Genomic DNA, 24,309 nt, shown 5'->3' on the forward strand with positions numbered 1-24,309 from the left:
TATCCCAGGATTGCCTTGATGGCCTTGGACTCATTATGTAACTGAGGATGACTTGATCATTTAGCCTCCATCTCCTTTGACTGCTGGGATTACGGGCATCTACCACCACACCTGGTTTATATGGTGCTGAAAAATGAACCCATGCTAGGCAAGGCCTCTACCAATTGAGCCACATTCCAAGTCCCTACCTTATACTTTTAATGAAATCATCTTTAACTTGATTTTTAGGGTTAAGTGCATAGAGAGATGCTTGACACATCACTAATCAATAGGAAGATGCAAATCAAAACCCCAAGGAGATACCACACCACATCCACTACAATGGCTGTGGTTAAGAAAATAAGAGAAAACAGGTGTTGGTGAGGCTGAAGGGCAAGTGGAACCCTGGTGCACTGTTGGTGATTACGTAAAATGGCACAGCTACTGTGGGACACAGTATGAGTGACCCAGCCCCCCTCCCCCAAATGCAGCATAAAATGACTGTCTGGTCTAGAAATTTCACTTCTGAGTACATACACAGAGCAACTGAAAGCAGACTCTTCGGGAGAGACTCACCCACCTGTGTTCACAGCCCCCTTTCTTGCCGATAGCTAAACTGTGGGAGCAACTCAGGTAGCCCTCAGTGGACAAATGAAAGCAAATCAAGACGCTGCTCAGCCTGAAAGAAGAAGGAGCATGGATGGATCTTGAGGATGTTGTAAGAAAAAATACCGGGTAGTTCCATTTAAATGAGACTAGAGCAGTCGACTCCAGAGAGATGGTGGAAGGGCAGTGGCCAGAGGCTGACAGCATTTGGAATTTAGAGTTCTTTGATGAGAACATCTTCACTTTGTGAGATATGGATAAATAATGGCGATGGTTACACAAGCATGAGCATTTAGTGCCGCCAACTGTACATTGTTAAAGTGCTAAAAATGCTGTTGTGTGTGTTTTACTCTTTGAAAATAAGGCAACTTTCCATCACTACTCTAATGGAGTCAAAGACAATGACACCCTCCGGAACAAAGTGGCTTTAGCATCGCCCTAGATGCTGGTGTCTACTAAGGCTGTGCCTCAAGACCTCCTCTTAAAGTGGAGGTCATAACCAGATGTGGTAGCACTCCCGAGGTAGAGGCAGGAGGGCTGCTGTGAATTTGAGGGAAGCTTGATCTATATAGTGAGTTTCAGGCTAGCAGGGCTATAGAGCAAGACCCTGTCCCAAACAAAAACAGTGTATGTGGGGAGTCCCTCAGTGACTGTCGGGAAGTTAAAAGCACTCTGGAGGACTGCAAAGATGGCTCAGCACAGTGGTTAAAAAGCTCATACTGCTCTTGCAGAGGACACGGGTTCGATTCCCAGCACTCACATGGTAGCTCACACCTAGCTGTAACTCCAGTTCCAGGGTATCTATTTCCCGATTCTGGCCTCCAGCATGTATGTAGTGCACATAAACCCATGCTAGCACACAGACACACACTTTTTTTTTAGTTTTTCAGGACAGGGTTTCTCCATGTAGCTCTGGCTGTCCTGGAACTCACTCTGTAGACCAGGCTGGCCTCGACTCACAGAGATCCTCCTGCCACTGCCTCCCCAGTGCTGGGATTAAAGGCGGGCGCCACCACTGCCTGACAACATATTTATTTTTTTAAATAATTTTTTTTTTGGTTGTGAGCCTAGCCTTTAACAACTGAGCCATCTCTCCAACCCTGGGTTCGATCCTCAGCTCAAATAAATAAATAAATAAATAAACAAACAAACAAATAAACAAACAGACAAACAAATAAATAAATAATTTTTTAAGTACTCTCAAATCAATTTTCTCCTTGATAAACTCACAGCAGCTGAAAGAGATCAACAGGAGCACCCCCTTCTTGTGGCCTGGTTTAATAGGGTGGCGTCTGTGGACTTCTGCGGTATTACTTCTCGCCAGGGGCATGAGCATCCATCCCCCACACCGAAGACCCTTGTAAGGGCAAGAACTAGGGGCCAGGAGCATTTTTAAGAGAGGACAGAGAACAAATGGGAGGCGCAGAGGAGATTCTTATTAGATAAAGCCCCAAGTAGGCTCTAAACATAGCCTGCGACTGACTTTCTGGCAGGCAACTGCAGGGTCTCAGGTCTGAGAATGGGTGCTCTAGTCCACCCTGTGGAAAGACCCATCTACAGGAGAAACAGAGCAGAGAGCCCTTAAAATGCTGCAAGTACTATACCATTTCACCGAGAGGAAGTGAGCGTCTGTAGATTTGTGTATCCTGGGGGAAGGAGAGGATCGTACCAACCTTATGAGGTTTACATCTGTCTCTAACGTATCTTGCTAACCACTCAGACGCCTCTACTGCCAAGCACAAAGACACCTCCCGACAGATGTCAATTATTATACAATATGCAACCGACCCAGTGGGAAGGTTATTTCTCAAAGACATTTAATTTAAAACTTAACGTTTAGCTTGGTTTCTTTTATAGTCGTATCTCTAACATCTCTACAGGTTCTTGGAAAGCTTCACGGATCCAGGTCATAGCGAGCTATGAAGCCCGGGGCAATTCACCGAGCTGGGTGCCAGCAAGCAGGTGACTGGACCGCCCCGGCCCTCGTGCGGGAGGGCGGGAGTAGGCAGGGCTTGGCGCGCATGCGCGGTGGTCGGGTTTGCGCTTCGGGCTTGCGCGTTGTCGCTCGGTGGAAGAGGACGGGGTCGGGGGGGGGGGCGCGCAGCGGGCACGCGCTTGAGGCGGCGTCGCTGACCTGAGGCAGTCGGCACCCCTCCTTCCCACCCTCCCGAGTCCTCTCAGGCGCCCTGTCCACAGGCCTAGTCCCTCGGCGTTCCAGCGGCCCCGAAGAGGCAGCACGCCCTTTCCTCCCGAGGGCCCCACGGGCGCGTACTCGCGCGCGGGCCGCGGCGCCGGGGAGGGCCGTGCTCGTGCCCGAGTCGTCGCGAGGCGCGCGCGCGCTCCCGCCGCAGCCCGGGCCGCGCCCGCCCCGCCTCTCAGCGCCGGCCCCGGAGCCCGGTCCGCGAGCGGCGGCGGCGGCGGCGGCGGCGGCAGCGGCCGGAGGGACGATGAGCGGCGCGGCGCGGGCGGGCCCGGCCCGGCTCGCGGCGCTGGCACTGCTGACCTGCAGCCTGTGGCCGACGCGGGCGGACAACGCGAGTCAGGAGTACTACACGGCGCTCATCAACGTGACGGTGCAGGAGCCCGGCCGCGGCACCCCGCTCACGTTCCGCATCGACCGCGGGCGCTACGGGCTCGACTCACCCAAGGCCGAGGTCCGCGGCCAGGTGCTGGCACCGCTGCCCATCCACGGAGGTGAGGCTGGGGCCCGAGCCCGAGGTCGGGCGGGGGGCAGGGGGCGCGGGGGCGGCGTGGCCGGGCGTCTGCGCGCGGTTCGGCCGCCAGCTTAGGGAATCGAGGTCCCCGCGCTGTGGAGCCTGGCCTGCTCCCCGCTGGGGAAAGAGGCTCCAGAAAGCCTGCTGCACCTCCTCCCTAAAGTAAAAATAAAAATAAATAAGAAAAGACTTAGAACGGCCCCGTCTTTTTCATTTAGGTAGCTTGTTTACTGGAGGGCACTGAAATGCGAGTTTGCAGGGACAGTGGAGACAAAGGAGGTGGTGCAGGGGCGCAGAACTACTTCATGGTGGACGAGATGCTTAACCTGTATTTTGGAATCGGCAGGTTTGTTCCTGAAATCCCACGGACTTATTACTGCAGTGGATATCGAGGGATGAGAGCCCCCCGCCGTCCCCCCCCCCGCCCCGAACGTCAAAACGTGCCGGGTTTTTTCTTTAGTGGCTAAGGGGAAGGGGGTCCCTGTTGCTTTTGGCTTTCTCTGGCCCCAGTAGTTTTGCTGTCAGAGACGCTGGAGATTTTCACATTATAAAGAACGCGAGAGTAGCTGAACCAGTAGCCAAGTCTTCGATCACGGGTGCCCACCCAGAGGGAAAGTGGTAAAATGGTCAGGAATCGTCTTTGAAGCCATTTGATGTAGCCTCACGTCCCCGCCCCCCCCCCCTTCCGCCCCGTGTATTCTGTCGGTGCATAGCTAATGATTTGATGTAAAACTTGTATCTGTTAATTACTGGAAGTGTTTTAAAGGGCACATATCTTTGTGGAGTGTGGTATTTGGGGGCTTTGGCAGGCAGAACTTCGGGGAGATGTCCCCTATCCTCTCTACATTCTCACATTTAGAATGTTGAAAGGATTTTTAAAAAAAAAAACAACAGCTTCTATTCGTGTCCAGATGACCTAATCTAGACAGTCTTTAGGGTAATGGTGTTCGCTTTTGTAGTCTAAAATATTTTTTTAAATGCCCCTCTGGGCTCTGTATTTGTATGATAACCCATACTAAGCTGTTTTCCTTGAGGCATACTGGCTGGGGGTAGGGGTGTCACATAAGGCTTCACTGTACCTGTCTTTCAGTTGGACTGGGCTCCTAACTGTTCATTTTACACCAGTGACCACTAGGTTAGAAGCAACACTTAAGGTCCCTACTTGACCATAGAAGCAGTTTTTGTCTTTGCTCCATTCAATAAATATTTGCTGCCTGCTCTGTGCCAGTCACTGTGGTTGGGACATGCAATGTTGCCAAACTATGGCAGTAACAATGCTATACTATTTTCTGATGGGGAAAAGAACCGTGAGGGTCATGTGGAAGGGGAGGAAGAGGAAGAAAGAGGCAAAGCTCCAATGCAGCAAGAACTGTACAGTGTTGTGAAATCTGTGGTTTGCACTTGGGGCTTGGTTCCCCCAGGTACTCCAAGACCACCGCCCTCACTTAAGATGCTAGACTCCAAAATGTTTCATGTGCTACTATCTGTTGCTTGTCACCCCCAAATTAAGCCCCATCTTGGAGAATGCTTTTAGTGGTTCCAGCTGAAAGGTGTTGGGAACTAAAAGTCAATCATCTTATCCTGTCACAGGGAAAATAGCATTGTGAGGTTAACGGCTCCGTATCAGACCTGTGCTGCACATACACTGTGTGATGCTGGTAAAATAATTCAGCCTAGTAGCTTCATTTCTTATCCAAAAAATAGACTGATGATGTATTTGCCTGTCCTGTGGAGAAGAGGTGTCATTATTGTATCTTTAGAAAACATTTACTTATTCTATGTGTGGGTATTTTGCCTGTATGTATGTGTACCATGTGTGTGTAGTGCCCACAGAGACCAGAAGAGAGTGTTGGATCCCCTGGAACTAGAGTAGAGCCATCCTGTGGGTGCTGGCAACCAAGCCCTTGTCCTCTGCAAAACCAACTGATCTTAACTGCTGAGCCATCTCTGCAGCCCTTACCACATGAGAATCGTTCCAGGGTTTCTCAGGATGGTGATGGTGCGGACCTGTGGGTGGCTTCAATCAAATGTTGGACATGGTCTTCACCCATGTGGCCCTTGAGTCCAGCAAGTGCTGATTGAAACTCACTCTGCCAAGCACCATTAAAAGCCCTGGAGGAAAAGGAGAGCAGTAGCCTGCAGTAAAGCTCTTAAAAGCGTCTTTAAGAAGTGCCCATTCAGAGGGGCTCTTTTCCCAGGTAGTCTACCTATAAGTTGTTTCTACACCTGTGGGTTTATATGGAATTCACGGTGACATTCTGCTTGTGCACTAGAAACTCAGTAATGTATTTTTAAAAGAAGACTGTAGAGGAAGACTGGTGAAATTATCCATGTTTAAGAAAACCACTTAAAGCTAGGTGTGGTAGATGGGCATTTGTTATCCCAGCAGCGGAATTGCCTGAGGACTGATGCTCCATAGTGGGTCCCAGGACACGCTGGGCTATGGTGTAAGACCCTGCTCCCCAAAACAGAAACAGTAGTACCTTTTTAAAAAGACAAAACTTTACAGTTTTCCTAATGCCTGCTGTGATGGCCAGTTCTATATCTACAGCTTGATTTGTGAAGTCGGAAACTTCTTATTCTGCAGTGCTCCTTACAGGCCAGTATGAGCTGCACAGTTAAGCATGTATGAATTACTGAGTTTTACTGTCCTGTCTTTGTAAATGACAAATTGACTTTACTTTTCCTTAGAAGCTTTTGCTATTTTAAAAGTACATTTTGGGAAATGTTACCATCCCACTTTGTAAATTACTTCCTAAACAAGTATACTTTGAAACAAATATTTTTTATTAAACCAAATGCAGTGAGTAGAGATACTCTTTGTTCTGGGCTAACGTTTACATGTTACCTGATAAAGTATTCATTTTTTAGAAAGGGAGTTTTGAAGGAGTGTGTTGTAACATTTATGAACAGATCATAGTTGCTTTTTGGCTGCTTGCTGCAGTGGTCATCTTTGAATTAGAAACACATAATCCCTTTGCAGAGCAGACCTCGCTAGTGTGTGGCACAGACATTGTAAATGTGCTTTATGTGCATGCACACTAGCTTTTTGTTTGAGCCCAGAGTTGGGGGTTGGGGAAGGAGAAAGCCCTGTGGTGGTGATGTAATTAGTATGTATGCAGATTGCTGGCAGCAAGAGTTTGGCATTGGCCACTTTATGCCTTGTGCAGAAAATTTCAGCATGGGGTGTTAAAAGCTTAGAGAACAGCTTTGCCAAGTAATAAACCTTACCAATACCTTGCTGATTGTAGAGTTGCAACACCGTTTTTAAAAAGTTTATCTTAGGTTTTTATGTTTAAAATTGTGGTCCTGTTGGAACCCTGAAGTTCGATTTAGGAATTTTCATGAGCAGTGAAGGAGACTGACATAAAAACAGAAGGTGAAAGAGATCATGTAACATTAGAGTTGATAATAGCAGAGGAAAGCTACCAGACATAGAGATGTCAAAATAGTTACAGAAAAAGTACATATGATCCTGGGAGCAGGTACTCTGAACATTCAGAAAGAGAGCTCAGAAGAGCTGAAGGCTTTGAAAACAGTGCTGAAATAATTAAATAGCTGGGCAAGAAGAACATGTGGGGTGTGTGTGTGTTATATTTGTATTCAGCTTTGCAGTGTAGACAATGTTTTTACATGGCATGCTTTCCCCTTCACTTTTTGGAGGATTTCTATTAGCATATAAATGTTAGGAAAATTCTAGAACCACCCATCCTCCTTACCAGACTCCCAACCTGCTACCTTCTTACTTCTGTGTCTGTTAGAACAAAGTGTCTGATAAATGTTTCTTTGCTTGCTTCCTCCACTTTTTCCTTCTGCTCTTTCTTACTTGAAAGTCTTTGATTGCTATGCTAGTGTTAAAACAACAATAACAACCTATTTAACTGATACGTTGGGTGACATGGTCAGGATTCCTAAAGTCTCAGTATCTAGAATGGTGGGCTGAAGTTAAAACAAAAGGTTTTAACTTTGATAAGATAAATATATTTATTTATGCATTAATTAAGAATTAAAAAGCATTGCCTTCTTTGAGGGTTGCTCTTGTAGATAAGATTTAGCTATCACATGTCACATGACACAGCTGGTAAATTTTCCTGATTGCCCAGGCTAATACTAGGTTGCATCTGGATGTAGGGCGGATCCATCACACATTGTAGAGGCCACATACACTTTTAGTTTATGGTTAATTCTGGTTACAAGTTGTAAGAGACAAACTGTGGAACTTCATTTTGAATGTTAGAAAAGGAATCCTTCACTGGTAAGAACAGACTAATGTCTTCTAAGATCCTCTCATCTAGAACAAGATGTGACTGAAAGAATAAGACACATCTCTCTTTTTTTAAAAAAGATTTATTTATTTATTATGTATACAGAAGAGGGAGCCAGATTTCATTACAGATGGTTGTGAGCCACCGTGTGGGTGCTGGGAATTGAACTCAGGACCTCTGGAAGAACAGTCTATGTTCTTAACTGCTAAGCCATCTCTCCAGCCCCAAGACAAATCTTTAAGAAATCTGCCAGAATATACTCATTAAAGAGAATATTGTTCAGTTTTCTCTTTGTAGTACTAGTGGCTAAACTCATGGCTCACCTATGCTAGTCAAGCACTTTATCACTGAACTATATCCTGACCCAAGAATATTGTTCTTTTTAAAACAGTCACATTGGGAGACTGTGTGTAAATATACATGTGCATTTACAGTAACAAATCATTAAACGTTGTATTTGCTTTGTGTTTCTTATTAAACAGTTAAAAAAAAACTTAATATACTAAATCTTTAATTTCTAGGTAAATTTGAATTTTGACAATCAGAAATTACTTGTAGGCAGTTGGGAGTAAGTACATTTTATTTAAAGCAGAGGTGGGACTAGAGAGATGTCTCAGTGGTTAAGACAGGGTACTTCTTGCAGAAGACCTGAGTTTGGTTTTCAGAACCCGTATTGGGGTGCCCAGAACTGCCTGTGACTGCAGTTCCCGGGATTCCTTTGGCTTTCTTGGGCATCTGCAGTCATGTGTGCATACCCTACATGTAATTTAAACTTATCTTTAAAGTATTGTCAGAGAGAGAGAGAGAGAGAGAGAGAGAGAGAGAGAGAGAGAGAGAGGCCCATACTCGGGGCTGTAGCAAGATCAAGAGTTCAAAGCCAACATGGCTCCGTGTGTGTGTGTGTGTGTGTGTGTGTGTGTGTGTGTGTGTGTGTATGTGTGTGTAAAAGAGAGAGGAAGTGTATGTGTGTTGTACACTTCATCCTTTGTATAATCCATTAAGAGGGAGATTTAGTGGTTCAGGCATATTAGTGTTAGTGGGATGAATGGAGTGTTTTTATGGCTAGTTTGTTGTTGTTGTTTAAGTATAGCACTCTTGACCCATTCATAAAATGCAGCCATTCAGTTTGTCTAGACCATCACCCTTTATTATCTTTAAGTTTTTTGAGTTTTTTTGTACACTAGGCATTTATTATTTTCCATAAGTTTAATGGTGCAGCTTTCCTGTTGTTCGAGGTAATTTTGAATAAAACAAAGAGAACCCTTCAAATGCCATCAAAAAGAACTTAAAAGCCTACTCTGTGCTTGTGCTATACAAGCTCTGTGTGCACAAAAGGAATGTGTATAAATCCTAACCTGAAAGAACTTTAGGTCTTCTTGTTGACAAGATCAGCCTTGGCTGGGTAGCATAACTTTGGCATAACATTCTGAAAAACTGAAGGCTTTGTGTAGTTTGCAGGTGGATTTTGTTCTGAAGCAAGGGCTTCCAGAGCATTCTGTTGGAATACAGCTATGCCTATGTGTTAGCTGGCATCAGTAGCTGCTTTCATATTGTACCTTTAGAGTTTGTGGTTATAGAGAGTCTACAGGACCTGTGATAAAACGTTTCTCACCAGCCCCTTTAAGAAAATTACCACATTTCCCCATTAAGGACTGTATTATAACTTAGCTTTGATTGCTAAGTTGTCCTGGGCTGAGCTCTTGGAGGTGATGGGTCCTGTCTTCTCCACCTGATCCAAGCTAGTAAGGTTGTGCGTGAGACTAGCAAGCCATTCAGATATGTGATTGTCTTTAATCCTGTGGTGCTGGGTGTGCTGGTGAGAGTGGCAGCAGGGTCTTAGGAGAGGAGAGAGTGGCGTGGACAGAGAAGGGCTCCGTTATTGTACTCTGTTGAACTTTAAATAGTGTGGAGACCAGACAAATGAGAACCATTACATGAACTTGGGGTCTAGAAAGGTTTCATTTTTAAAAATGAGATTTGTTTAGTTAGATGTGTTGGCACATGATTTTAGTCTTAGCTCTTAGGTGGCAGTTCTCTGAGTTCAAGGCCAGCCAGAGATACAGAGAGAAACCCTATCTTATCCCTGCACAAAGAGGCTTGAAGTCAAACCTGAAAACTTCCACTTCTGACTGTAATAGATCAACTGATACTAGTTCCCTCTCCAACCTTAACTGATCAGAAAACCCACAGCCTGTGAGCAACAGTTTTAGATAAAGTCAGTAGGCAGCACAAGATGGGGTCCCTGAGAGAACAGAAAGGTAAGGGAGCCCCACCATTGCCTCCTGCTGTCTGGGAATTTCTAGCCCAGATGTATGTAGATAGTCTTATGACCTCATGAGCCAGAGCACCAGGAGGGTGAGGCAGTGCTGGGGAGAAGGAGGGGGCTACAGACAGCCAGTGGCTGCTGCAGGGGACTTTCCTTGAGTCTGGACACTGACCTGCATGAAAAAGTTACTGGAGGCTGGGAGAGCTGCCAGAAAAGAGCAGTTAAAACAGTTCCAGGAGTTCATAGGAGGCTGGGGATCCGTGAGGTTCTCATTCATCAGAGTGAAAAAACTTCTGATGAGCAGGAGCATGTAGTGAGGCCAGATTACTCATAAAGGAAAGCTGTCCTGGGACCCTCTCCCCATTGAAGCTTAAAAGCAACTCTTTAAAGAATCTGACTGATGGAGGCCAAATAGTTTGTTCCGGTAATGGCAGGGTGATATTTAAAGGAATGCCTTAACACGTATCTGCAAAAACCATGAAATCTGGAACTGACATTCAATCCAGAATCACCAGGCTTTTAAAGAAGAGGAAAAATAGAACCTATAACTAGATGTCAGAATTGAAGATGGGAATGTTAAACCAGTCTTTAGAAGTATGTGCTCAGTGTGCTCAAGAATGGAAAAGGAAACATGAAGACAAGAGAGAATGAATGTTAAAAACATCCTAGATCAAAATTCTTTGTAGAGCACTAGCCTTGAAAATGCATACGATTTCTACTGACTCATGGGTGGAGGTAGGATGGTGCTCTCAGTGTATCCCAGGCAATAATGTAGGTAGCACTGCTGGGTGTGTGCTGTGTTCTGCAAGTAGTGCTGATGTTTCACACGATTGTGTTTAATCTTCCTGGTGCTCTTATCCTCTTTTGGTGCTTGGGGAATTCAAGGCACTCCCTCCAGTCTTTGATTTGGTGCCTGTTTTCTTTCTAGCACTTAACATAACTGAAATTATGTATCTATTTTCTTTGTTTCTGAGGGCAGGGAGCCCGTCTCTTGTGTCCACTCTTGTACGTTCAGTGCTTCATATGGTATTTGGAACATAGTAGAGGGGTACTGAGCAATTAATGTTAGGTAAATTAAAAAGAGTGAGGTAGCACACTGTGGCCTTGGAAATTGGGCAGGGAGCGGGCTTGAGGTAGGCCTGCCTGATGGGCAGTGCCCATACTCTAACCACCTCTTTGTGTTGCTTCCCAAGTGAGTTTAATAAATTAGGATACATCCACACAGTGAAATGTTACACAGCCAAAAAGAGGACTTCATTAAAGCTCTGTGTGTGCTAAAAAAAATACAAAGTGTTTGAACTATGACTGAGTGAAGCTTGTTTACAGTGGACAAGGACTCAAAGTAATACGAAAAATAAAAAGGGTTTTGTATTGATTAGATCATCAGTGGCATTTCTCTGGATTAAAACAAATTGCTGCAGGTCCATGAGTAGAGCTCAGTGATGTATGTGTGCTCCCTCTGAGTATGAGTTCCAGGAACAAACACAAATCATTAGTTTTCATTGAAAAGGAGAGAAAGTAGGCTGGTGCAGTGGCTGAGTGGGTGAGAGCACTTGCTGTGCAAACCTGACAACCTGAGTGTGATCCCCAGAACCCACATAAAAGTAGTAGGAGAGAACTAGCTTCACACAGCTGTCCTCTCACCTCTATGGGAAAACTGTGGCATGTCACTCCGTACGACAGTTAGGTTTTTAGGAAAGATGAGGGCGAGTGTTCATGAGGACAAAAGGAGGGAGGGTATTCACTGCCTGAATGGGATGGATGGCTGAGGATGAAATATCTGGAAATTTGCTTGTTTTGCAGTGTTATCCTTGAGCCCAGGGCAAGGCTCATGTTAGACCAGTACTCTATGACTCCGTTATATCCCCATCCCTTGAAGTTTATTCTGTACCTTCAGTAAGAGCAGGATGACTTCGAGGTTTGGTTAGCGTGAGTAGGTACCAAGAATATGTTGAAAGAGTCTGTTTTCTTTAGTAAAAATAACTAAGGCCAGCTAAAACTGGTCCAGAGATAAAGCAAGCTAATCTAGGATATGATTTTGGGTAATGAGTCCTGGAAAGGGAAATGAGATCCAACTTTTCTATGTATTTATAAGGTGGGGGTAACATTTATTTTAGTTATGATAGTTTTTCACTATGTAGAAATAATCTGATGATTAAGCATGGGGGATTAATTACAATTTCAGAGCAGAAAGTTGGTGTTTGTGACCTTAAGGATATCTAAGTAGCTGAAGAAATAAAGAGAGAAAAGCATGTTCGACAGCTCTGAGGGAGTCAGTGGAATCCTCTCACGGGGCTGCAGACACAGGAGGGTTTAACCACACAGGAGAACAAAGAAATAATAAAATCAAAACAGATTTAGAAGAATAAGTGAATTGGACCCTCTTTTGTGACAATCACAAATCCAAAGTGCTGTGTAAAATTGACAAACCAAGAAATGATGACTGCTGTCTTTTTAGAACTGTGAAGACTGGCCAGCAGAAGAGCTAAAAACAGAAGTTGGTTGCCTCTGGGGACCAGAGGGGTGAGGGGTGGCTATACTTGTTAGTGAGCTGTTGGATGAATTTGCCTTTTCTTAATGTAAAATCCCACCCTTTCCCTCTGTTCACAGCAAGTGAATCTGCTTTCTATTTTTCTTTTCCTCATTTGAAGGAGTTCCCTATTTTCTCAGTGTCTGAGATCCTCTCTGCCTCCTGTGGCATGTAGTATTTAGGATTATGTAGAGACTAAGCTATTTCTCAAGATCTACTTGATCTATTAGATCAGTTGGCTTTGTTTTCCTAAATAGATCTAGATTCATGGACATAAAATAATTTACTGTTGTGGTCACCAAATTGTCTGGCTAGTGTTTTCTTATTCTTTCCAAGGTACCTTCCTTACCACTGTATTATAGCTCAAACTTGAGTTCACTGAACTGTTGCCCTGGCTCCACTGGACAGAATGAATTTCTGCCGCTTCTTGACTTCTAATGTGACTCTTCCTGCATACCCACCCCTTTTTTCTCTGTTCTAGATCACCTTGGCAAAACCACCATCAGGAGGAGGCATGGACTTTTTCTTTCTGTCTTACTTTTTTTTTTTTTTAAAAAAAACATTTCCAAGTTTCCTATTGCCAAGACAGCTGAATGCTGGGGGAAAGCAAGGAACTTTATAATCCAGCTGAGATTTGAGATCATAAACTCTATAAGCAAAACTCAGTGGGCAATTAATGTTCAATAATCAGAAAATATTTTCCTTTTTAAAAAGTTAGGTACATAGTACACGTGTGTGATTAATGTCAGCTACTCAGAAAACTAATGCAAGAGAACTGCAAGTTCAAGACTAGCCTGGGCAGTACACCTTGTCCCACAAGTAAGGTTAGGAATGTAGCTCTTGGTGTAGAACTCTAAGGATCTAGATTGGATCTCTAGTACCACTGATTCAATTCTCTGAAGGCAGTTCCTATGTACCTCCTGTAATCCTCTTCTTGTATGGTTTGACTTGTCCTCGGCTGAGTTCTAGATTCTGGATTTCTATGTTTAAATTCTACTTGCTATATTTACTTAAATGTCCTAGAGTCTTTCCAAATGACCAGTCCCAAGTGGAGCTTTAGTTCTGTCTTTATCTTCCCATCTGCTACCATTGCTGGCTAGTATTCCCAACCCAATAAATAACATCCCTGTCCATTCCTCTTATTTAGACAGAATTAGGAGTCATACTTGCTTATTTCTCTGAAACTCCACCTATTATCTGTTCCTCACAGTTTATCTGTTCAATGTATACTTGTCGTTTTCAGAATCTCTGAGAGGCAGCTGCCATTCTCCACCCTCCTTTTTTTCCTCTTGGTCTCTGATTTTTTTTTTAACTTCTATCAGTCTTTTGCAGTATCCAGAATTCTCCTAAAATTTCATACAGCCATGCCACGCATTGTTTAACTCCTTCAGTGGCTTCTCCTCCCTTAAATGGGAGTCTGCACTCTGATTTAGCTCTAACCTCACTCTCCCTCATGCCATCCATTCATCTTACCGTTAGCAATGTACTTGCTAAACCATTCAATGCCCTTTGGTTCTTAGGACTTCTAAATTTTATTTACCATGTGTACCTTATGGCTGGTGTCTCATCCACCCATACTTCTTCCCCTACATGTGCTCTTGCATGCGAGTGTGCACGCACACAGAGTGTTTATGTTCTTTGTGGAGCTTTAGAGTTCTATATACTTGACATTAAAGAGACAGGTATGGGAGACAGTCAGAAACTCTGAATTTAACTCTTTGATGATCCACGAACCTAACCCTCCCATCAAGGCTGCATCTTACCTAACATATGCTTGAAAAAGGCTGTGACAGAGATCATCTACTCTCATCCTTTGAAAACTTAGTGTTACAAAGGATTTTTCATCTGAAAGAAAAGTTGGTTTAAATGTTTGTAGATAGTGGAGAATTTCCTTATCTGACTCAAGTCCTCTAACCTTTGGACTTCATATTCCTGTTTCGTTTGGCCATTCTTAGAATGTGGCATCTTAGGTCTCAAAGTGCATCCATCTGTCTATTAATATTCCACCCAAGGGGTCTTGTGTATGGTCTGAATGTTGGTGTTCTCCCAGAATTATTGTGCTGGCCCTTGGCCCCAGAGTGACAATATTTAGAAGTGGTACCTTTTGGAGGTGATTAGGTAATGAGGGTGGGATCTTTATGAATGGGATTAGTGCCCTTATCAGAGAAGCTGAAGGGAATGTCATGTTCACCTAGAACCTCAGTGGGACCTTGTTTGGAAATAGAATCCTTGCATATGTCCTTAGTTAGGGATTAAGATGATACTTTAATAATTAACATAAGCCAAAAATTCTAGTGACTAGTGAGTAACAGGAGGATACAGAGAGAGGCATGTAAAAGAGGACCAGAGGGAGGAACTAACCAGAAATTCTTCCACAGCCAATGAGCACCAAGGATTGCCAGCAGGAGCAGAAACTGGAAGAGACCTGACGGGATTTCTCTCTAGCCTACAGAAGGAATCGGCCCTGCCAGTACCTTGATCTTAGACTCGTGGCTTCCAGAATTCTGATCCAGCAGACTGTTGTTGTTGTTGAAGTTGTGCCAATGCACACAACCACCTGAGTTTTGTTTTTGTTTTTTTTTTTTTTTTTTAAGATTTATTTATTTATTATGTATAATGTTCTCCCTGCATGCCAGAAGAGGGCACCAGATCTCATTACAGATGACTGTGAGCCACACTGTGGTTGCTGGGAATTGAAGTCAGGACCTCTAGAAGAACAGCCAATGCTCTTAACCTCTGAGCCATCTCTCTATCCCTGATTTCTGTTATTTTAACCCAACAAGTTTGTGATAATTTTTTATAATAGCCACGGGAAACTAATAAAAAGAGAAATCCAAAGTTGAACAGTCTTGCAGGGTTGGACAACGTCTAAAGTTCTGCAGACGATTCTTGTGATCAAATTACTGACTCATCCTCAGCTTACTCTTAATTAAACCTAGGGTCTTTTTCATAGAGTCTCATTCTAAGCCACATAATTTTTTATCTTCACTTCATTCAGCCTATAAAAGCAAGTTTTAAACCCTGATTTGTCGCCAGTCTTTGCTCCTTCCAGTAGACTTGTGTCACTATTCAGTCATGAACGTATTTCCTGCATCTTAATCCAGGGTTTGGGGCTCATAGATCTTGACAAAAAGCTGTGGCCCATCCTATAGGAAAATATTCTATATATACATAGAATATGTGAGAAGGTATAGGTTCTAGGGATAAGACAAGATCATCTTTGGGGGAGTCAATATTCTGTCTCCTGTACCTAATTAATGTATTAGCACTGACACCCTATGATTACAGCTTTCTCTTTCACAGTGTCTACAGATTATTTCTTTATGATCTTTTTTTTAGTTTTGCTAATGGTTATCAGTATCCTGACTGGTCCATTGTTTGCATGTTTCTCCATTGTTATTTGTAAGTGTTGAAGTGCTATTTATGGTAGGTAGTTTCTTATTATCTCTTTTCTGTGATTCCTCAAAGATCTTACCAGTGATGGAGTTTCTTGTTTCTATGTCGTCACCAGACTAATTCATGAAACTAGAAATCCTACATTTGGGTGGTGGCAGTTGCTCTAAGTTTTCATTTGTCACGTATTTAAGTATTTCATACTGTGCCTGTGTGTAGTTGCTGGCAAACATAAGGCAAGTATAATATGTTCTCTATAGTGTAGAAAAGAGACAGGAAACGAAACTTTAAAAGTAACTGTTAATAGTCTCTGTGAGCATTCTAAAACACTGTGATACTAACAGCTCACCCTCCATCACTTCCCTAAAGAAATGGTATTTAAGCTGAGGCAGAAGCATGTGCACACGCTGATACTTAAAGAGGAGGTCAGAGAGGAAGACCACTTCCTTTTTTTGGCATGAAGACCAAAAGGGTCCAAAATACTCACTGAAAGGCATTTAAAGAGTAAGGAGAGAATGGTATACAGAAGGGCTGAAGAGATAGGCAGTGTCCCTTAGTCTGTTGGGGTTTGGGATTTTACAAAAATGATGAGAGGTTATTAGAAGATGTTTTTGTGAAAAATATTTTTATTGTGGAGCTGAGGTTATATTTAAAGGGAGCGTGTGTGTCCTTAGCATGTTTGGTAGTCCTTAGTGACAGCATCATTCTGAGTGGGAGTTCATAACTGAGAGAACAGACTGGTCAGCAGCAGCATCTCCAGCCAGCATGTGGCTCAAACTTCAGTTCCCAGCATCACAAAAGTAAAGAAAATAATGATAGGGTGAGTTTGACAGGAGATAGTGCTGTCTTTTTTGTTTTTCAGACATCTTTATGAGCACATAGTACACAAAATAATTGGTTTCATTATGACGCTTTCATAGATGTATTTGATTTATTTTGGTCATATAAAATTAATAAAATTTTAATTGTGACAAAAAGTGTAAGTATAAATTTAGCATTTTAATAATTTGAGGAGATATAGTTTATTAGTGTTAAATACATTGATGCTGTATGAACCTAATTTTTAGAAAGCTTTTCATCTTGTAAAACCCAAGTTCCATGAAACTGAAAATATCTGTCTCCTCCTTGCTTCAGCTCCCTGCCCCCACCAGTCTCTGGAAATATTCTTAACAGACACAGCCAAAGCACTGCTTTACAAATGTCCTAAGCATCACTCAGTTCAGTCAAGTTGACAATTAAGATTAACCGTTAGGGGCTGGAGAGGTGGCTCAGTGGGTAAAGTGACTGCTGCGGGACTGTGAGGACCTGAGTTTGTGTCCCTAGTACTAATGGAGCATCAGCACTGGAAGGGCTGGAGATGTGGCTCAGTGGTTAAGAGCACTGGCTGTTCTTCCAGAGCACCTGGGTGCAGTTCCCAGCACCCACATGGCAGCTCACACCTGTCTGTAACTCCAGCTCCAGGGAATCTGACACACTCACACAGACACACATGCAGGCAAAACACCAATGCATATAAAATAAAAATAAATCAATTATTTAAAAAAAGATAGCAATACTTTCTGCATTTCCCTATACAACCATATAAAAATTACTTGCTGTTTTTTTGTTTTTCTTTCCTTTTTGTGTTTGTTTTAGAGAGATTGATAAATTGACCCTAAAATCCACATGAAAACACGAGAGACTCAAATTATTTTTAAAAAAAAAGTCTTGAAAAAGAACCAAAAAAGTTAGGAACTGAGGAGATGACTCAGTCAGTAGAGCATAAGAGCCTGTGTTTGGGTCCCCAGGACCCTCATAGAAGCTGGGCATATGAACAGACAGGCAGATATCTAGAGCTCATTGGCCATCCAGAACACACAGGCAGATATCTAGAGCTCATTGGCCATCCAGAACACACAGGCAGATATCTAGAGCTCATTGGCCAGCCAACCTAGTGAAATCAGTGAGTTCCAGATTCTTTGAAAAATTCTTTCTCAAACACACACACACACACACACACACACACATACACACACACCATAAACAATACATATTTCCTAATGCTAAAACTACTTACAAGGAAGTAATATGTGATCAGATGCATGAATCAGTGGGATGGGACTCAGATCCAGATATCAGCCCTTAGGTTTGGCCAGTTGACTTTTTGACAAGGTTACCAAGGCAGTTCTGTGGGAAAGAATAGTCTTTTCTACCAAGGGTGCAAGGATGAGAAGCCAAGTAGCTTTCCTTGTCTGATACTAGGAGGAAGGTAGTGTGCTGGGGATGGAAAAATTCTTTGCATTTTGTGATATAAAACAATGTGGGAATTTGAAAGAAACCACACAAGAAAACTTGAAACCACCTGTTCTTGTGTGATTTCTTCTAGCTGTTCACAGTTTCTTTCTCTAGGCACTGAGATAAGGGTTGTTCTCCTCCCCGGTCCTCTCCCCACCTCCAGTGTCAACACTGAGACAACGACATTAAGATGAGGTCTGAATGCCTCTTGACACCTATCTTCTGGCGTCAGTGTCGACTCCTCACCTGTCTCCTGTACATCATTGGACCAGACTGGGCTAGTCTTTGTTGGTCCTGCCATGTACTAGAACTAATGGTACTAGAATAAAGAAGTGATTTTAAAACAAAAATGCACCCATGTCCTTTATATGTCTGCCCAAGAGTTAATGTATTAGACACTCTTCTGGATTTTTGAGATAGGGTCTTGCTAGCTTTGGCCTCTTGGGTTCAAGTGATCCTCCTGCCTCAGAATCCAGAGAGATGGGGACTATAGGTTTACACCATTGCATTCAGCTTCCTCTGAATTCTATTGTAATTGTTGAGACCTCACCATGTAGCCCAAGGCTGACTTGACAAATATCTTTCAGCCTCCCTAGTGCTGTGATTACTAGCATGTGTCACTTTCCAGCTTTGCTTTGGATTCTTGGTAGTGTCCTAGATCCCTGTGTGCATTAGCCATTTTGAGTCAGTCATTAACTTTGGGTCTTGTGGCAGGAAAATCAGAGGACTGTTGACTGAGATGAGTCTCTCTATAGTCACTTCCTGGTTTTTAATAGGAGTCCAGTCTAATGTGTTTAAGTTGATGATGCTGTGGGCTAGGAATTTAGCACCACAAGATCACATGAGTAGAAGTACAAACCTGAGTAGCAGACAGTTGAGTGTTAAATGCTAAATGTCAAGAGAGACTTAGACATTACTGTCATTAACGCAGGTGACAGTAAGAAGCCATGAGAATGGATGTGTGCATCTTGCTGAGAAAATTGAGCAAAGGACAGAACCTTAGAAAGTGAGAAGGAATAGGCAGTCACAGGCGAGAGGAAAGCATGATGGATAGCCAAGTAAAGAAATGGCCTGAAGGAGTCGTACTCAATACTGAAATCCTTTCATGGATAGGCAGTAAGGCGGTTTAAATACTTAACACTCCTGTTGTACTCTGGTACCACTTTTGTCTGAGCTACATATTTTCACTTACTTTGATTTATAGCATCTCTCTTAAATGAGATAGTTGTTGTATCAATTGTAATAGAAATTATTTTTGAACATGACTTTTCATGTAAAGTGATTTGTATTAGCCATCATTTAAAATTGCTTTTAAGATGCTTTTTATTATGTCATGGAGAACATCCAACAAATATATTTGAGTTCTGAGGATGTGAAAAATAATCAAAATCCATTTGAGATGTATGGTAACTAAGTATAGAAGACAAACGATAATGGATAGCTATTGACAGCTCAGCTTGCTGACAGGTGAGCCGGGCAGGACTCTTCTTGCAGTGCTGTCCCGCCATCCAGAAGACATTTTAGTGCCTCCTTAAAAATTCTGTATAAAAGGAATAACTTGTGATATGTTCTTTAGAACATAAAAATTGCCAACTAGGAAAATAGAAGTACATACTTTTAAAAATACTATATTTAAAAGTTAAAAGTGAGTAGAATAATGTTTAAGAAAAGACACAATTCAAGTATTTTGTCTGTTAAAAATAAAACTAGGGGATAGTTATAGGGAGCTTTAATTTTTTATTTTATTTAACATTTAAACTAATGCTCATTCAAGAGTGAGAACAATGGAAAAATGTTTTCAGATGTAAAAATGCAAGTTTACTGTAGTATTCTCCTTAGAGGAATTCTGAGGGATGGAGACTACTGATGAAGGGAAAGGTGAGATATGAAAAGGACTTGATGTGAGTGCTATATATATGTTCATTTCCTGGTGCAGGGGTGCTGAAATACTGGCTTTACGTTGTTATGAGCATTTCTGTGGGAGTGTTTTTTGGATGGTGTTAACATCTAAACTCATAAATTAGTAAAAACAGATAGTCCTTCCTAATGTGAGTGAGCCCTGTGAATTCAGTAGCAGGCTTGTAAAGAACAAAAAGGTCTACTTTCCCCTGGGAAGAGCATTCTTACCTGCCTCCCGCCTCCTGCCTGCTTACCTGCCTTTGGCTTTTGCCTACCTTCAGTCTGAATCCTCTTTTCCCTGGTTTGGTGAGATGCTGAAAAAAACCCTTCCCTCAAATATTTTACTTAGGTTTCTTACTTCTGTGTGGCTTACTCTGTGCTTATCTCTCTGCTCCCATCCCCTCGTATTCTTAGGGCTAATGTGCAAATAGATGTCCCATTCAAGCTCATGGCTGCCTAGAAGCAGATGACTGGATTAAGTAGGATTTCTAGGGACTTGTGGTTTAGCTCAGAGTAGAGCACTTCCCTAACAAACCTAGGGGTCTGTGTTCAAAATGATGTTTGGTGTTGTGTTTTGTTCGTTTAAATAAGCAGATGCTAGAAGACAACTTGAAGAGTTAACTTCAAAGTGTTCTAGTGTACTAGTGAGGGGATAGACTATGAGGAATTAGTTTCCTGATTTCAGGCAGAGAGAAAGCATCAGAAAATTAGAATTGGAGAAGCTTGAGCTGCTCCAAAAGGAGCTTGCCTCCCAGTAAGGGATCCCCACCATTCCGATGACCTGTCTCATAAGGAAGGCTACATCTGCACATCCCTAAGCCTTTCTTTTATCTTTTCTGTAAAGTTATAACACTGCTGCAGAGGGAAACTAGGAACTTTCTCTCTAGTTGTGACTAGAAGTATGAATAAACCTTTCTCCCTTGTTCAGTTCCTGTCCAGCAGTATTCTTTTGGAAGTGGCCTCCTGGTAGCAGAATGGTTGTGTGGTCCTATGGTCTTGCCTAGGAAGTGATGCAGAGCAGCCTGTAAATGGATAAGTAAGAAACAGAATGATTGGACATAGATGGACCTGCAAAGACTCCTTCCGGGTCTCCTTCCCTGGGACTGGGTGGAAACATTCAAGAATTCCCGTTAGCTCATCAAAATCAAGACTAGAGATTGGCCGGGCGGTAGTGGTGCACGCCTATAATCCCAGCACTTGGGAGGCAGAGGCAGGTGGATCTCTGCGAGTTCGAGGCCAGCCTGGGCTACAGAGCTAGTCCAGGACAGACTCCAAAGCTACAGAGAAACCCTGTCTTGGGGGAAAAAAAAAAAAAAAAAAAAAAAAAAGACTAGAGATTGTTCTTGGAATGAGAAGAAATGGATCCCCTTCCCTGTGTAAACATTTCAGCATTGTCCTCTCCTGATGCTGTTGGCTTGATTTAACTGTGTGTGTTGTGATACTCACACTAATCAAAGTGTAAGAGTGACAAGTACACTTTAAAAGTATGACTGCTTTTTATATGGTGTTAGGAAGTATTTTATTCTGGTAAGAAAAGACATATACCATGGAAAACCTTAGACCATGAGTTCTCAGCCTGTGAGTCATGACCCTGTTGTGGGTCAACTGAACCTCAGATTATTGAAGACACAGATATTTACATTATGATTCATAATAGCAAAATTACAGTTATGAAGTAAACAAAGAAAATAATTTTATGGTTTGGGGTCACCACAACATGAGGAAGTACATTAAAGGGTCACAGCATTAGAAAGGTTGAAAACCACTGCTCTAGACCTATGTTTTAGGGGCCAGAGTCTCATAAATCACCACCTAGAGATCAGGTGGAGAAAGAAGAGATAAAGACAGCAATAACCCAGGAAGCTATGAAGATCTGCAGTTTGGAGGAAATCACAGCTGGGTTGTCATTGTTTAGATTAGTAGTTCTCAACCTTCCTAATGCTGTGACCCCTTAATATAGTTCCTCATGTGCTGTGAGCCCCAACCATAAAATTATTTTCACCGGGCGGCAGTGGTGCACACCTTTAATCCCAGCACTCAGGAGGCAGAGCCAAGCAGATCTCTGTGAGTTTGAGGCCAGCCTGGTCTACAGAGCGAGTTCCAACAAAGCTACACAGAGAAACCCTGTCTCAAAAAACCAAAAAAAGAAAAAAATTATTTTCATTGCTACTTCATAACTGCAATTTTGCTATTATTATGAATCATAATGTAAATATCTATGTTTTTCAGTGGTTTAGACGACCCCTGTGAAAGGGCCATTCAACAACCCCAAGGGTTTGAGAACCACTGGCTTAGAGGCCAGTTTGGAGGACAAAGAATGTCCAGTGAGATGACCAGTGTATATGTCCACAGTTCCAGTGGAGTGGTAGGAGGCAGAAAGGCTAAGAGTGAAATGTTAGTGGGGCAAATGGACACCAGCATGGTGGGTACAGACCACTCCTGCAAGTGCAGCAATAAAGGGCAGTTTTAAGATCCTGTTTTTACTTCTTTGAAACCAGCAGGTTTAAGCAGAGGGAAGGCAAAAGCAGGAATGATTTTTGATAGAAAGTTCCTGAAAAATGGATAGAGAGTGTGCTTCTTGTTACTCTATTATGATACCAAACCCTACCATGGAAAAAAAAAGGGATTAGAGGAATGAAGCAAACTTGTATACCATACAGACACATTTCTTCAGTAATGGGTGTGTGTACCCAAGTGGTCCCATAGGATTATATCACTTAGTGATGTCGCCACCTTAGCTTGTCTTAGCATACCCTTTAATATCCGTGCTGCAAGGATTATCTCCTGGCCACATAGTTCTCAGAATGTGTCCCTGTCATTAAGCAATGCATGATCCTATATACAAAGTTGAGAGAATTGAAATGAACAGAAAAGAGAAAAGGAAAAAGCAAACATTTTCAACAATACTTAACACCCAGTAAAAGTAAGTAATAGATCTGGCCCAGTGGAAGAATAGGAACATGAGAGTAGGCCCCATCTGTAGAAGTGGACAGTAAAAGTAAATTTTAAAATTAGGAACAAAAATAGAGAATTTTTTTCTTTGTTTCATAAGGCTAGAACTTTGCCCGCGCGCGCTTTCACACACACAGAGAGCTAGAACTAGGAAATCTGTAGAATAAAGATATTATAATCTTCCAAGATAGGAAAGGGAAAGTAATCAGAACACACCTGCCAGTGGAAGCCTTCAACTCAGTCAAGTTTAATTTTGTTTATAGAAATCAACTGATAAAACATGAGTCATCAAACAAAAATCATTGACTCAGGAGACTAGGGAGATGTTTCCACAGGTGAATGCTTGCCGCACAAGCATGAGGACCACAGTTAGGATCCCCAGAACCCAGTGGAAAGCTGGGTGGGCAGGCAGAGGTGGGATCCCTAGGGAAAGCTGGCTAGTTAGACTAGCCCAGTGAGTTCCAGGCTCAGCAGGAGATCATGCCTCAATATATAAGGTGGAGGGCAATCCAAGGAGATGCAGAACATCAGCCTTAGTCATTCACATGTGTACATTTGTTTGCACCTACACACATGTGAACACACATGCATATCATACAACACATGCCAAAAAAAAGATACATGAAACAAATGTTCCAGTCTCTTTTTTTCTTCCTTTCTTTTTCCTAATTTCACTTGATCACTCTTCTTACATCAAAATGTTGTTGTTCCTGTGGACTAAGAAGTGACACTAGGGCTTCACACTTTACTCGGCATATGCTCCTACCACTAAACGATATCCCTAGCTCCTCCCTACATCAGATATACTAAGTATTTCCTATGTGCCAGACACATGGGAGGAGATACTGGATCACACCTCCTAAAAGGAAAGAGTCAGAAATAAACAGCCAGTTACTGATATAGTACAGTGAATGCCAAGAGGGATATAGTTCTAGGGTACCATGGCAACTTGAAAAATCTGCCCAACTCAGTCTCTGGAAGAAGGAAACCATGCTAGAGAAGACATTTAAGCAGAACTCCAAAGCTCAGAAAGTGGTTAGCCAAGAGTGTGGTATGATTGGCATTCCAGGAAAAGGAGTAAGACACATAGGCTCTGAGAGCAAGAGGCCCTGTGAGCCTGGAGCAGATTATGCCCTGTCTTAACGACACCAGCCGAAGAGTGCTTTGCTGGGTTCTTGCTTCCACACCACTCACACCCAAGAGGTTTACAGCAAATTGATGGTTCTTAAGGCTGGGGAGGAAACCTTCACCCACACAGAACAAGGTGACTGTTCCATGTGTGAGGAATTTGATCTTTAAGAGGTGAAATCCTGTTAAATTAATCATGTGCCAAGTTTCAGACTATTAGAATGGAAGAATAGATTTTATCTATTAATTCATATAAATAACCTTAACTTTTTACATTTTTAATAATTTATTTACCTTGTGTTT

The 24,309-nt window shown here is 42.7% G+C and overlaps 1 protein-coding gene across 4 annotated transcripts in view; it reads left to right on the forward strand.

Annotated features, from left to right (window-relative positions):
• The first annotated feature begins 2,929 nt into the window (after positions 1 to 2,929).
• The window catches only part of Rnf130 (ring finger protein 130), a 102,836-nt gene continuing 81,456 nt past the window's right edge, over positions 2,930 to 24,309 (forward strand). For 3 of the 4 annotated variants that reach the window (XM_036195549.1, XM_036195548.1, XM_036195550.1), the window contains exon 1: positions 2,931 to 3,279. In XM_036195549.1, the coding sequence (XP_036051442.1) occupies positions 3,033 to 3,279 (247 nt within the window). In that variant the 5' untranslated portion in view covers positions 2,931 to 3,032. Of the gene's footprint in view, positions 3,280 to 24,309 lie in introns of all 4 variants that reach the window. The other variant, XM_036195547.1, reaches the window with a different exon arrangement.

The sequence above is a fragment of the Onychomys torridus genome, chromosome 8, assembly GCF_903995425.1.
Source record: "Onychomys torridus chromosome 8, mOncTor1.1, whole genome shotgun sequence".
NCBI classification, from domain to species: Eukaryota; Metazoa; Chordata; class Mammalia; order Rodentia; family Cricetidae; genus Onychomys; species Onychomys torridus.